Source organism: Bos grunniens, chromosome 10, assembly GCF_055505025.1.
Source record: "Bos grunniens cultivar Pamir isolate PY7600 chromosome 10, Bosgru_T2T1.0, whole genome shotgun sequence".
NCBI lineage: Eukaryota > Metazoa > Chordata > Mammalia > Artiodactyla > Bovidae > Bos > Bos grunniens.
Window position 1 is genome coordinate 42082437 of NC_141174.1, and position 15069 is coordinate 42097505.

At 38.4% G+C, this 15069-nt stretch overlaps 1 protein-coding gene and 1 pseudogene across 3 annotated transcripts in view; one reads left to right on the forward strand and one right to left on the reverse strand.

Moving 5' to 3' along the window:
- SHC4 (SHC adaptor protein 4) overlaps positions 1-15069 on the reverse strand; it is a 138518-nt gene that overhangs the window by 74826 nt on the left and 48623 nt on the right. For both annotated transcript variants that reach the window (XM_086320795.1, XM_086320794.1), the window contains exon 2: positions 12755-12825. In XM_086320795.1, the coding sequence (XP_086176921.1) occupies positions 12755-12825 (71 nt within the window). The remainder of the gene's footprint in view (positions 1-12754; positions 12826-15069) is intronic.
- Positions 5248-10054, forward strand: LOC147364406 (hypoxanthine-guanine phosphoribosyltransferase pseudogene; annotated as a pseudogene). The gene has a single exon (XR_015134450.1). The product of XR_015134450.1 is annotated as a hypoxanthine-guanine phosphoribosyltransferase pseudogene (transcript).

Below are 15069 nucleotides of genomic sequence, written 5' to 3' on the forward strand. Positions count from 1 at the left end.
ACAGGGTCGCACAGAGTTGGACACGACTGAAGCAACTTAGCACATGCACAAGCACAATATTCACGTGTTACGGAACTATCATTTTGCCACAACGCAACTCTGTCCTGGCCGAGGCTGACTGGCCCAGCATTGGGCCCCAGTCACCATCCTACCTGGGAATATGACATCTGGAATTGAGAAAACCAGAGGTAGGGAATCCCTGCAGCCCTGCAGTCCTGACTCTATCCTTCTTATCTGTTTGATTGTCCAGATTCTTCTCAGATTCCAGGAGCTTCCTCAATATCCTTTCAGGAAATTCCCCTTTTGGCTTACCTAGGCAGAGTTACTTTCTGCTACTTAAAGCCAAAGACTCTTAATAAATATACCCACGGCAAGGAGATGTACTTAAAATTATTTCTTACACCTTAAAGCTCAGGTCAAAGCAAGTACTATTCATACATAATGACCTAGAAAATGTGTACATTAGATGATAAAAGCATGTTACAAATTAATACACACTATCTAATCTCACCTTAGCTTTCAAACAAATGACTGGAAAAATCTTACACCAAACTACCACTACTAGTTACCTCCAGCAATTTGTTTATTTTTTCTTTAATTTTACCCTATCTCTCAGTTCCCACAATAAGCCAATTTTAGTATTTATAATCAGAAAAATATAGTGAAAAAGAATGTTAGAAATCAGATGTCCCAGAGGCCTGACATCAGCGATGGAGATGGTCATAGCTGAGTTGTTTCCTCACTTAGAAGTGATTTTTAAAAGGTGGGTCAGGCCTGCATTTACTGCCTGCACTGTCCCCCATCATCTTAGTCTATCCACAGCTATAAGAGCAGTTTCTTAGCTTCAAACCAAAACAATGTCACTAGAAAACATTAAGTGCTATAGGGACAGGATTTGGTATAAGGGTTCCTGGGTTTGAGTTCAGGGAAATAGCTGTGTGGTCTGGGGATGGTCCCAAAGACTTCTCTGAGCCTCAGCATCCCCTGCTCAAAATTACAGTACGTTCTTCTCAGGGTGATCATGTGCTTCATAAGAGAGCAAGGCAAGTGAAACAAATATCAGCTACTGTTAACTACTTTCACCTCCTGTCCTGCAGCAGCCCTCTTGGCCAGCAGAGTTTCTGGTTGGGCTTCAAGAAATTAGAACAGACTACATGCACTTTTCCCCAAATTATCTCAGCTGTGGGACCTGCTAGAAACAGGCCTTGACACTTCAGCTGTCCTTCTCTTACTGGCTTTGCACCCTTTCAGCAAAACAAACTTAGACAACCTTGAATACTTCAAAAATATAACTCATCTAGTAACCAACGCTTTTTAAAAATTGTTGTAAAACACATATATAGTACACATCCATAAAATCTACCATTTTAATAATTTTTAAGTGTATAGTTCAGTGGCATTAAGTACATTCACATTGTCATGCAATCATCAGCACCACTCATCTCTAGAACTTTTTTTTCACCTTCCCAAACTAAAACTCTGTACCCATGAAGCACTAATCCCCTTTCCCTCTAACCTCTGGCAACTACCAATCTACTTTCTGTCTCTAGATCTGACTACTCTAGGCACTTCATACAAGGGAAATCAGACTACTTTTTTGTCTTTGTCTTTGTATTTGTCTTTTTGCATTTTTCCTTAGCAGAATATCCTCAAGCTTTGCAGTAGGCTGAATGTTTCTATCTCCCCAAAATTTCTATGTTGAAATCCTAACACCCAAAGATGACAGTACTAGTAACTGGGGCCTTTGGGAATCAATTAGGTCATGAGGGTGGGGCCCTCATGATGGAGGTTAATGCTCTTATAAAAGAGGTACCACAGAACCCCCTAGGCCCTCTGCAAGGAAGGATATGATCATTCTGTCATCCAGAAAAAGGCCCTCACCCCACCATGTTGACACCTTGATCTCAGACATCCAATCTCCAGAGCTGTTAGAAATAAACATCTGTTGTTTATAAGCTACTCTATCTGTAGTACTTTGTTACAGAAGCCTGAATGGACTAACACAAGGTTTATTCATGCTATAGCATGTGTAAAAATTTACTTTTTTGCAGCTTTATTGAGATATAATTGACAAATAAAATCATAATATATTTAAAAGTATACAATGTGATAGTTTAATAGCTGTGAATATTGTGAAAGAATTCCCACAATCAAGTTAATGAGCACATCTATCAGCTCACATATTTACCTCTTTTTTTTGGTGAGATTGCTTAAAATCTACTCTGTTGGCAAATTTAAATTGTATTATACAATGCAGTATTAGTCACTGCATTAGTATGCTATAGTCACTATGCTATACATTAGATCATAAAGGCCTTAATCATCTTAAACAAAAGCTTGTTCTTAACCAATAGCTCCCCATTACCCAGCCTCACGATGCCCCATCCTTTGGTAACCACCATTCTACTCTGTTGCTATGAGTTGGACTTTTTATAAAAAAGATTACACACATAAGTGATATCATGCAGTATTCATCTTTCTCTGTCTGACTTATTTCACTTAGCATAATGTCCTCCAATTGCATCCAGGTCATCAAAACCGGCAGAATTTCCTTCTTTTTAAAGGCTAATGTTCCACTGTATGTATATACCATGTTATATACCATGTTTTGTTTATCCATTCACCCATCAATGGATACTTGGGTTGCTTTCATCTTATGAGTCTGTGAATAATGCTGCTATAAGCATAGGTGTACAAACATCCAAGTACCTGCTTTCAATTCTTTTAAATATATACACAGAAGTGGAATTGTTCAATCATAAGATAATTTTATTTTTAATTTTTTAGGAACTGCCATATTGTTTTCCACAGCAGCTGCACCATTTTACATTGCCACCAGCAGTGCATAAGAGTTCCAATTTCTAACAACCTTGTCAACATTTAATTTGTTAAATTAAAAGTTTTTTGTTGTTGTTTGGGGGGTTTCTTCTAAATAACAGCCATTCTAATGAGTGTGAAGTACTATTTCACGGTGGTTTTTATTACATTTCCCTAATGATTAGTTGTGTTAGGCATCTTTTCATGTGCTTATTGTCTATTCGTGTGTCTTCTTTAGAGAAATGTCTATTCAAGTCCTTTGCCCAGTTTTTAATAGGGCTGTTTGGTTTCCTGCTGTTGAATTGTAGGAGTTCTTTATATATTCTGAATATTAATTCCTTATCAGAGATCTGATTTAAGAAATATTTTTCCACTCCATTCTGTGGGTTGCCTTAGTGACTGTGTTTCTTGGTCCTGCTGCTGCTGCTGCTAAGTCGCTTCATTCGTGTCCGACTCTGTGCGACCCCATAGACGGCAGCCCACCAGGCTGCTCCGTCCCTGGGATTCTCCAGGCAAGAACACTGCAGTGGGGTGCCATTCTTGGTCCTACTTGTGCTCAAAGTGCACCTGCGTGTGACATTGTGCTAATGACTGTGAGCAAAAGGAGCCCTTGACTCCCACACCCTCTCTCTGTGTATTTGACTCTGTCATCCTATCAGAATCCTTCTCAATTGCTTGCAAACATTTTTTAAAATTACTGTATCTTTGAAGACTTCTGAAAGGGATGTAATTGGCTATTTCATCTCAGATATCTGAGAAGCGAGATCTCAGTCCTAAAGAGGCTGTGAGGAACCGGGGTCAGCACAGCTTGAAACTAGCAGAAGTTGTCGTAATCCACACGTTCACACACACACATGAAACCTCCACGAGGGTTTCCTGATGTCTACACCTGTGTGAGAGGAAGTACTTCCACTTACATCAGTGCCTGCCAAGGAGGATCTGACTGTCATGTATCACTGTAACTGGTCTCACCAGCTGATAAAGGTCATTAATCTTGACCCTGGGAACCCAGACCCTTGCTGAGGTCTTCACATTCCTTTCTGACCAATGAACAATGAAACTTGCTTTATCTAACCATGTACATTCTGTTCTGGTAAGTATTAATTCTTAGCATGACCACTATGAACTAAAACTTTAACACTCTTGATGTTTTTCTCCTTGCCACTGTTCTCAGTAAATGTCTTCACTGGGGGGTGTCCCCTGGTCTGGCAAATTAATAAACTCTTTATCCCCTCTCTGGAGTCTTTACTTTGAGTGCCATGTGGGCTGCAGTCACACTCCTCACTGCATAGTCTCCTCACAAGTTAACACAAACTCACACACCAGATGCTGGAAATAACTCCAAATTTTACACAGACGTACACATGCTTATCCATGCATAGCTATAATCAATCTCATTCATACATTCCTCAGGAAAATTAAATAAATGCCATCCTGTCTTCAAACAAACAGATATCTGAGTTTAGCCACCCAGCATGCAGATATCTGACCTCTACAGAATACTCTCCCTCCTGACATTCATATTGCTTACAAACCTCATGCACAGGTAAATGTTCATTTCAGCTGCATTTTGGCTCTGCTTTGCCTGTAATGGTTGCTCACACACACACAAGTATACATTTATCTCTGAAAAAGTGCCTTTAATGTCCTGCTGAAGCCAAAGAATCAAAAATTTAAGACAGTGAATTAAATTTGCAGAATCAGTGCTCAGGAGCAATAACATTACAAACAGGAAATTAGTCCAATTACAACATCCTCTGAATTATGATCTCTACTTCCTTGCTGCTTTACTTAGTACCAATCACTCATTATAGCCTGCTTACCATTGACAGTAGTTCCAAAAAATACTACTCTGGGTCTTATACCCCATGGAATGGAATGTGGCAGATAAATAACCCTTATGATCAGCTAGGGAAAGTGAATTAAAGACAAGACCCCAAAAGGAAGCACTCACCACCCACCCTCTAATACCTCCTTTTCCTTCCCCCAGGGGTGGCCATCACAGGAATGAGGCAAAAACCCACCACAAACCACTGTTTCCCAGCTCTCCTGGAGCCTGGCATGGACAGATCCTGTGCTGGGTGCTTTGTACTTAGACTGGCTGAATTTATTGCCAAGTATGAGTTACATATGTAAAGCAATAAATACAGGAGGAGGACAGTGTAGTAAGACAATGATCTGGAGGGCCCTCCCACCAACAGTATGCCCTGCCCTTGGGATAAATTCTGTCCCGTGGGGATGAACTAAATAGTCCCTCCATGTTTCCTATGAAGTTCTGATCTTCAGGGTTGAAAACCAAGCCCTATTCCACCAGCTTCACTTATTGGGTTTACCCTGATGTATAATTTATTCCTTCTTCTATATCAGAGGCAGGTTCTCACCCAGACACAAAGAAGAAGGCATCCTTAGTGGGAGAGGGAAGACTTTTTTTCTTTTTTGCATGATGTGAATGCTTATGCAAGGGAGGGAGTGAGCTTTAGGTTTTTGTGAGATAATTTTTTGTGTGTCTGTGCGCTTCAGATGAAATTAGGGTCTTTTGTTTTGTTTTGTTTATCTTTGTTTTAAAAATCACGATGAATGGTCATTAGACTTATCATGGTGATCATTTTGAAATGTATAGAAATACCAAATCACTATGGTATACAACACTATGTTATCCTGGTATACACCAGGAATTAACATAATATTGTAGGTCAATTATACTGCCAAAACAAACAAAAACTCATTAAAAAAAAATCAGATTTGTGATTACCAAAGGCCAGAAGTGGAGGAAAGGAGAATTGGATGAAGGCAGTCAAAAGGTATAAACTTTCAGTTGATAAATAAGTACTTGGGAAGTAATGTACGATATGTTAAATAACACTGTCATACATTATATATGGATGTTGTTAAGAGAGTAAATCCTAAGAGGTCTCATGGCAAGGAAAAAAATTTTTTTCTGTTTCTTTAATCAACCTTGTATTTATACGAGATGATGGTGTTTACTAAATTTATTGACAATTATTTCATGATATATATAAGTCAAATCATTTTGTTGTATATCTTAAACTTACACAGTGTTTGTTATATGTCAATTATATCTTAGTAAAACTGGATAAAAAATAAAAATAAAGAAATTATGAAAGAATAATCTTAAGAAATTAAAGAAAGAACAGCATAAAATAGACTTAAAAAGGAGGAAAGATATACTAAAGCTAGAGGGGAAATAAATGAATTAGAAAACAAAAAATCAAGTAGATTTGAATAATAAAACCCAACCTGGTTCTTTCAAAAGAGCAATAGTATAAACAAACCTCTGGCATATCTGATTTAAAAAGATCACACACAGATTAGAAATGTAGAAGAAAGCATAATCACATATATAGAGGCTATTTAAAAATTAGATACAAATACTGTGGCCAACATTTTGTGATAAATTTGAAAAATCTAAGTAAAATACCCAACTTTTAAGGTAAAATTATCCAAATTATTTTACCAAAGGATAAGAAATTTGTAAAGACTAATAAAAAAAAAGATTTGACAATGGAGGTAACACTCCAATAGGTCCAGAGAGTTGTTTGGGCTAGTACCAAAGACTGTTTAAGTAGTGGATAATTCCAATATTGTTTAAAGTGCTGCAGTACACAGAAAATATGGACACGTTCTGAAATCATTTGTATTAGTCTAACCTATTCCTGAAACCAAAACTTCATGAGTATAGTTCAAAAAGAACACTCACTTATTATAAGGATGCAAAAATTTGAAATAAAATATTAACAATGTGTATGTAACTACTACCTATGATGATATGAAAATTAAGAAGTGTTTATAGCAGGAATTCAATGATTGTTCCATATTATAAAATCTATTAATGAACTTCTCTACAATAAGTAAATTAAAGGGGAAAATACCATGTAACTATCATGACATACTAAAACAGCAGCAAAGAGCAAAGTTTCTTGATTCTTGTAGTGCTAGGCTAAGGTTCCACCTTTGTGCCTATTCATTGTATGACTTTGGGCAACTTAATCTAAATTTCATTTCCTCATTAGTAGAATGAAAGGTTTTTTGTTGTTTTTTTTTTTTTTTTTGGTGGAGGGGGCAGCAAGCTATGCCATGTAACAGGTGGGATCTTAGTTCCCAGACCAGGGATTAAACCCAAGCCCTCTTCAGTCAAAGCGTAGAGTCCTAGCCCTTGTACCACCAGGGAAGTTCCTAGAATGAGAGTTTTTATTGAAGATTAAATGAGATAATCCTACTAAATTTTTTGAATCCCTCCCCCCAAAATAAAAATTATGATGAGAACGTTTTTGTTAAAGAGAGGAATGACTATGTCATCCTTAGTAAGGTTTTCATTTTCCCCTCCTCTTATTTCCTTTTGACATTGTTTTCCAGACTCTTGAAGGCAAACTATCACTGTGAGTCTTTGTTTTCCTAATCACCTTGTTTCTCTTTTCTATTAGGAACAACCTCCTTCTTTGCCCTTTTGCATAAACTAGATTATTAAAAATTAAGATCTGGTCCTAAATCAGTCAAGTGGTTAAATGTCTGGGTGAGAATTTGTGGAGGAACAATAGTAAAAGCCATTGAAAGGGCTCCCCCATGACTAAATCAGAAGTCAGAGTAGCCTGCTAAGAGCCTTGAAAAGATTATAATCTGGAACTGCCAACATAGTATATGGCCTCCTTGTCTTTCTTTCTCTTTTTCTCTTCTGTGAGTATTTTCTATGTTCCAGAGGTCCTGTGAATTCAACCCCCAAACAATTGGTAGAAAGATCCCTCATAAAGATAATTGACTCCATTTTTCTCTTCCATTTCAACGGCTGACCCAAATGTTGTTTGTTAACCATGGATCCTCCTTTATTCCAGAACTTCATACTGCTGTCTCTCTATTAACTGGAACAGTGTACCAGCTAGTATAGAGATGGGAAGATGAATTAACATGGACAGGACATCAGACTGAATACATCTGTTTGTATCCAGAGCAGCAATTAGCTACACCAGCTTATCAGCATCCACACTGGATTAATATTCTGCTTGATGGTAAATGTCAGGAGATAACTGTGGGCATGGCTCAGGCAGGAAAGAATCTGCCTATAATGCAGGAAACCAGGGTTCTATCCTTGGGTGGGGAAGACACCATGGAAGAGAATGGAAACCCACACCAGTATTCTTGCCTGGAAAAGTCCATGGACAGAGGAGCCTGGTGGGCTGCAGTCCATGGGGTCGCAAAGAGTTGGACATGACTGAGCGACTAAGCACACACACACAGCTGTGGTCACACAAAATGAAGTTCTTTCTTTTAGAATTCTACCTGGTCCATTGAACTTTTTTTTCTTAGATTAAGTAGGATTATGAGCTAAATGAAACTCAGTGACTATGTGACATTGAAATTTTAAACAATTTGAACCTGATTCAACAGTTATGTATTAATAACATCCAAAACAATTGATAATAAAGCAACTTGAATAGTGGCTGAATGTGAAAATATATATAAGTTGAAAGAAGAAAGGAGAGGAGATAAAGAAAAATGGAGAGAAGGAAAGAGTAAATATTTGTGAAGTAGGGTGGAAACTAAAGGTTTTATGGAAAGTGAGCCACTCTCAAGCTTCCACAAATCTGCCCAAAACACAATCTACAATGCCAGAATCTACAAGGAATTATCAACACATCTACAAGAAACAATATCCAGATACTGGCCACCTTCCCTTGGATCTATATATCATTCATAAACTGAATCTTCATGGCAGAGAAAAAAATAGCCTTTTGCCATTTATTAAACAATAGGAAAATACAGACTTACAAATTCATAAATATTTTTTAAAGATAGGAATTAGGAGGTTGGGATTAACATACACACACTGATATATATAAAATAATCAGCCCCAGACTGCCTTCAGCCTGCGTGCCAGCCGGCTACGTTATGGCGGCCCACAGCCCCAGCGTGGTGAATAGCAATGATGAACCAGGTTATGACCTAGATTTATTTTGTAAAACCAATCATTATGCTGAGGATTTGCAGAAGGTGTTTATTCCTCATGGACTAATTATGGACAGGACCGAACGACTGGCTCGAGATGTGATGAAGGAAATGGGTGGCCATCACCTTGTGGCCCTCTGTGTGCTCAAGGGGGGCTATAAGTTCTTTGCCGACCTGTTGGATTACATCAAAGCACTGAACAGAAATAGTGACAAATCCATTCCTATGACTGTAGATTTTATCAGACTGAAGAGCTACTGTAACGACCAGTCAACAGGCGAGATAAAAGTAATTGGTGGAGATGATCTCTCAACTTTAACTGGAAAGAATGTCTTGATTGTCGAAGATATAATTGACACTGGGAAGACAATGCAGACTTTGCTTTCCTTGGTCAAGAAGCATAAACCAAAGATGGTCAAGGTTGCGAGCTTGCTGGTGAAAAGGACCCCTCGAAGTGTTAGATATAGACCAGACTTTGTTGGATTTGAAATTCCAGACAAGTTTGTTGTGGGATATGCCCTTGACTATAATGAATACTTCAGGGACTTGAATCACGTGTGTGTCATTACTGAAACTGGAAAAGCAAAATACAAAGCCTAAGATGAGAGTTCGAGTTGAGTTTGGAACTACCTGGCGTCCCATTGAAATCACCAGTGACATGATCCAATGTTCTCGTTCTGTGGCCAGCTGCTTAATAGAGCTTATTGCATGTCTCTCCTAAGAATTTGATCTGTTTTGTATTTTAGAAATGTCAGTTGCTGCATTCCCGAACTCTTCATTTGCACTATGAGCCTAAAGACTATCAGTTCCCTTTGGGTAGATTGTTGTTTGACTTGTGAATGAAATAGCTCTTAAACCACATCACTATTGACCGAAAATATGGAAATTGTATGTGTAAGAAACATTTAAAGAGAAGAATATATTAGTTTTTTAATTAGTATTTTAATTTTTATATATTCAGGAAAGAACAGAAGTGATTGAATATTGTTAACTATAGCACTGATTGTTTAGAAAAAGTAACAAGCAGTCAGTTTCATATCCACGACAGCACTTAGAGGTATTGTTATGTCAGAGAAACCGTGTGTCCTGGAACTTTTTTAGTAGGTTTCAGTAGTATTAAGTATATTTTCTTGCTTGTTCAGATTATTTCTGGTGAATCTTTGTCAACAGTTCCTTTTCAATACAGGTCAGTAAGTTCCAAAAACCTACCACTTTTTTAATTCTTCAGTGTAAAAATCCTTCAAATAAAGGCTATCTCTTTAAAGGAAAAAAAAAAAAATCAACAGAGAACTCTCCTCAGTACTCTATAATAAACGATATGGGGGAAAGATCTGAAAAAGAATAGATATATGTATAACTAAATCACTTGGCCGTACATCTGAAACTAACACAACATTGTTGGTCAACTATACTCCAAAATAAAATTTTTTTTAATTTAAATACAATAAAAATAAAAGATAGTAACAAAAAAACAGATACGCGACAGGGAGGAAGGATACCAACTATTACAGTTCTTCTGCAGAACAACCTAGCAATTGGCGTCTAAAGCCTTCAGAATATTTATATTGTTTGACCTAGTTCTAAACCTTGAAGCCATTAAGCTACGTGAAATAAACCAGTCACAAAAGGACAAATACTATATAACTCTATCTATCTGAAGTACCCATAGCAGTCATATTCATAGAGACAGAAAGTAAAACTGTGGTTGCCAGAGCTGGGGGAGGAGAGAATGAAGGGTTATTATCTAATGTACAAAGTTGCAATTTAAGAAGATGAAAAACTTCTAGAGAAGGATGGTGACAGTTGCACGACATGAACTTACTTAATACCACTGAACTGTACACTTAAAAATTGTTAAAGTGGTAAATTTTACGTTATACATATTTTACCACAATTTAAAAATGCTTGTGAAAATTTAGCAACAGGAAAAATGGTCAACATGGGAGAAACAGAATCAAATATTCTCCAGATTGTCTGCAAAAATCATTGTAAGCTCATGTAATAAAGAAAAGATCAGAAGGGTATTATTCCAAAGCAGAAAATGCTAGTAGACATTATTTCCAGGTGAGATTATGAGTGATTTTCTTTTTCATATTTATCTGTATTTTCTAAGTGTTCTAAATAAATATATAGTATATTTATAACTAGAAAAATAAATTAAAAGCCCACCCATACATCTCTATCCTCTTACCCTGCTTCATTATTACAGTAATGGCACTAATTACTGCCTGAAAGTATATTGTATATTTATTTGCTTCCTTGCCATAGTTTGTTTCCCCAGCTATGATGTAAGTTCTAAAAGATCAGAGGTGCCTGTGTCCTTAATTCTTGAAAAGTTTTTGGCACTTAATGAACACTCCATAAATATTTGAGTGAAGGAGAATAAGTCAATGAATGAATGGATGCGGGAAAGAACAGAAAAACAGTCAACCTCAGGTATGGGCAGTGGCACTCCTTTGGATTGTGCCCCTAGACCAAGCTTCTGGAGTGGTGACCCTCTTCCTCCCATCTGTAACTTCCTCAGGATTGGAGAAGGGCTTTCTCCAGATTAAGCATCATCAGAATGAAATAAAACCTGAAATGTGCCCAAATTAGGGTTAAAAGGGTAGGAAGTAATCTAGAAACCTCTTACTTTAAAGGATATCCTTATTTAAAGGATAGTTGAAGGGTCTGATACTGTAAAAGAAAAGGGAAAATATAGCCATTTCCAAATGCTGGAAACCAGTCAGGTGGAGCCATGCATTTATTCCATAAATATCCATTGAGCCTCTTCCAGGTGCCAAGAACTGAAATAGGCACCAAGAATACAGGGTGGATGAGTGGGACTTCATCTGTTTAATTCCTGAGGGAGTACCAAATATCAGTGAGAAGTTTGGAAAGATAGATTTGAATGCATTGTAAACAAGAAAGTCTACAATAGCCTTTCTTAAAGTTCATTTCATGGAACAAAGATACATGGAGTATTTATTTATGTTACATAAAAAAAGAATTATGGGGCCAAATAAATTTAGAGAATCTTGATGAAGTTAACACTTTTTAAATTACAGCACAGGACTTCTCAGGGTCTTTAATACTGTGACTCTCCTTAAGAGCATATGATTCCTTTCCCCAAATCTTTTGGTTAAGAGGACTATTTTTCCAGGACTCAAATTCCATGGGACGAGCATCAAGAAAAGTTATCCTCTCTTCATAATGGAAATGGTGACCAGCAACCATGGAAGCAGACAGGCACTGAGGATTGCACACTGGCACCACACACCACAGATGCCCAAGTCTTCATTCTGAATCATATTGATTCATATCAATCCAGTCTTCTCACTTCATGCCCCTCACCTCGTGATTTTCCCAGTTACCAGTCTCAGCACTCAGTTATTCCCCTTTCCATGCCTGCTTTGAATTTGGCCTTAAAGAACCATACCTTGTGCTTCTGCTTCTGACTTGCACTCTGTGTAATAATAACTCTGGCTCTTTCCCTAAGCTTCCTGGGGCCACTCTGGGTAAGGCTCCACTGGTTCAACTCTTCCATCCAGCTCACTGTATGTGGAAGAAAGAGACCCAGACAAGGAATAGACAGCTTCTTGTGTCAGGGATGCCATAAATGGGACGAGCTTGGGCTTACTGATTTGAAAAGTTTTTTCCTGTTACTTTCAGAGACTTCCTCAACAGGTCTGAGATCCTGTAATGTCCATTTCTAGATATTATTTTAAATACTTCTAGTATCTGGGAAAGCAGCTATTTCTCTGAGTGCATCATCTTATCAGTTCTCCTATGAAATGCAGATGCTCTGCTGCACAATTGAGAAATCCTTCACATGATGAGTCAGAACCACTCACAAGGTCACTGGGCTTTGTTCGACCTTCCAGTCTTACGAATAAAAACCCACAGTGCCTTTGAAGCCTTGCATGAAACTCCTGCAGGGAGAAACTCTTGTGACTTTAGACTATAGTCCTCCAAGCTTGTCAGATTTTTGTTCTCTTACCTTGTAACTTGGGTTCTCATTCCAAAATCCAGTGATCTCATTGATTGCAGCACTTCAATACAGCCCATGTACTGGAATAAGAGAAAAAAAAATAAAGACTAAGTAGGAAAAATGGCACAAAAATAGTTCTCAGCATCAGAGGTGATTTCCTGGGAAACACCTAAATCAGTTCCTAATACCAAATTACATTTGCACATTCAGCCTACCATTGATATTTCTGACCATTAATGGACACATACCTTAAGCTTCAGTTCAGTTACAAAACATCAGCTAATCCAAACTATTAATATGGTATCAGGAAAATGGCTGTCATCCCTGACAAATGTGAGCTCAAGGATATGAGAGCTTGGGCTCTGGGGCCAGCCTGTGTGAACTGGAGTCCTGGCTCTGTCAGTTATTACTTATGGAGCTTCAGCAAGTTACTCAACTTCTCTGCATCTCAGTTTTTGGCACTAGCAACATAGGGATACAACTATTGTGAGAGTTTAATTATTTAATTATTTCCTAAGGTGTTCCAATTCCAAAGAAAGGCAATGCCAAAGAATGCTCAAACTACCACACAATTGCACTCATCTCACACGCTAGTAAAGTAATGCTCAAAATTCTCCAAGCCAGGCTTCAGCAATACATGAACCATGAACTTCCAGATGTTCAAGCTGGTTTTAGAAAAAGCAGAGGAATCAGAGATCAAATTGCCAACATCCACTGGATCCTTGAAAAGGCAAGAGAGTTCCAGAAAAACATCTATTTCTGCTTTATTGACTATGCCAAAGCCTTTGACTGTGTGGATCACAATAAACTGTGTAAAATTCAGAAAGAGATGGGAATACCAGATCACCTGACCTGCCTCTTGAGAAACCTATATGCAGGTCAGGAAGCAATAGTTAGAACTGGACATGGAACAACAGACTGGTTCCAAATAGGAAAAGGAGTATGTCAAGGCTGTATATTGTCACCCTGCTTATTTAACTTATATGCAGAGTACATCATGAGAAACACTGGGCTGGAAGAAGCACAAGCTGGAATCAGGATTGCCCGGAGAAATATCAATAACCTCAGATATGCAGATGACACCACCCTTATGGCAGAAAGTGAAGAGGAAAAAGCCTCTTGATGAAAGTCAAAGAGGAGAGTGAAAAAGTTGGCTTAAAGCTCAACATTCAGAAAACGAAGATCATGGCATCCGGTCCCATCACTTCATGGGAAATAGATGGGGAAACAGTGGAAACAGTGTCAGACTTTATTTTCTGGGGCTCCAAAATCACTACAAATGGTGACTGCAGCCATGAAATTAAAAGACGCTTACTCCTTGGAAGAAAAATTATGACCAACATAGATAGCATATTCAAAAGCAGAGACATTACTTTGCTAACAAAGGTCCATCTAGTCAAGGCTATGGTTTTTCCAGTGGCCATGTATGGATGTGAGAGTTGGACTGTGAAGAAAGCTGAGCACCGAAGAATTGATGCTTTTGAACTGTGGTGCTGGAGAAGACTCTTGAGAGTCCCTTGGACTGCAAGGAGATCCAACCAGTCAATTCTAAAGGAGATCAGTCCTGGGTGTTCTTTGGAAGGAATGATGCTAAAGCTGAAACTCCAGTACTTTGGCCACCTCATGTGAAGAGTTGACTCCCTGGAAAAGACTCTGATGATGGCAGAGATTGGGAACAGGAGAAAAAGGGGACGACAGAGGATGAGATAGCTGAATGGCATCACTGACTCGATGGACGTGAGTTTGAGTGAACTCCAGGAGATGGTGATGGACAGGGAGGCCTGGCATGCTGCAATTCATGGGGTCACAAAGAGTCGGACACGACTGAGCGACTGAACTGAACTGAACTGAAGGTGTTCTAAGAGCAGCGCGTGGTACATATGTATGCTCAAATATTAAAAGAAGCAAAACTAAATGTGAGACAAATAATACACAAATATCAAGTATTCTGCTGCTGCTAAATCACTTCAGTCATTTCCAGCTCTGTGTGACCCCATAGACGGCAGCCCACCAGGCTCCCCCGTCCCTGGGATTCTGCAGGCAAGAACACTGGAGTGGGTTGCCATTTCCTTCTCCAATGCATAAAAGTGAAAAGTCAAAGTGAAGTCTCTCAGTCATGTCCGACTCTTAGCGACCCCATGGACTGCAGCCTACCAGGCTTCTCCGTCCATGGGATTTTCCAGGTAAGAGTACTGGAGTGGGGTGCCACTGCCTTCTCCAAAATAAGCATATAAATGCAGATAAACCCAAAGCTTAATAACATAAGAAAATTCTACTTTTTGCAACCTCATTTATTCAGAGGATTCAAGGAAAGAAAAAGTCAT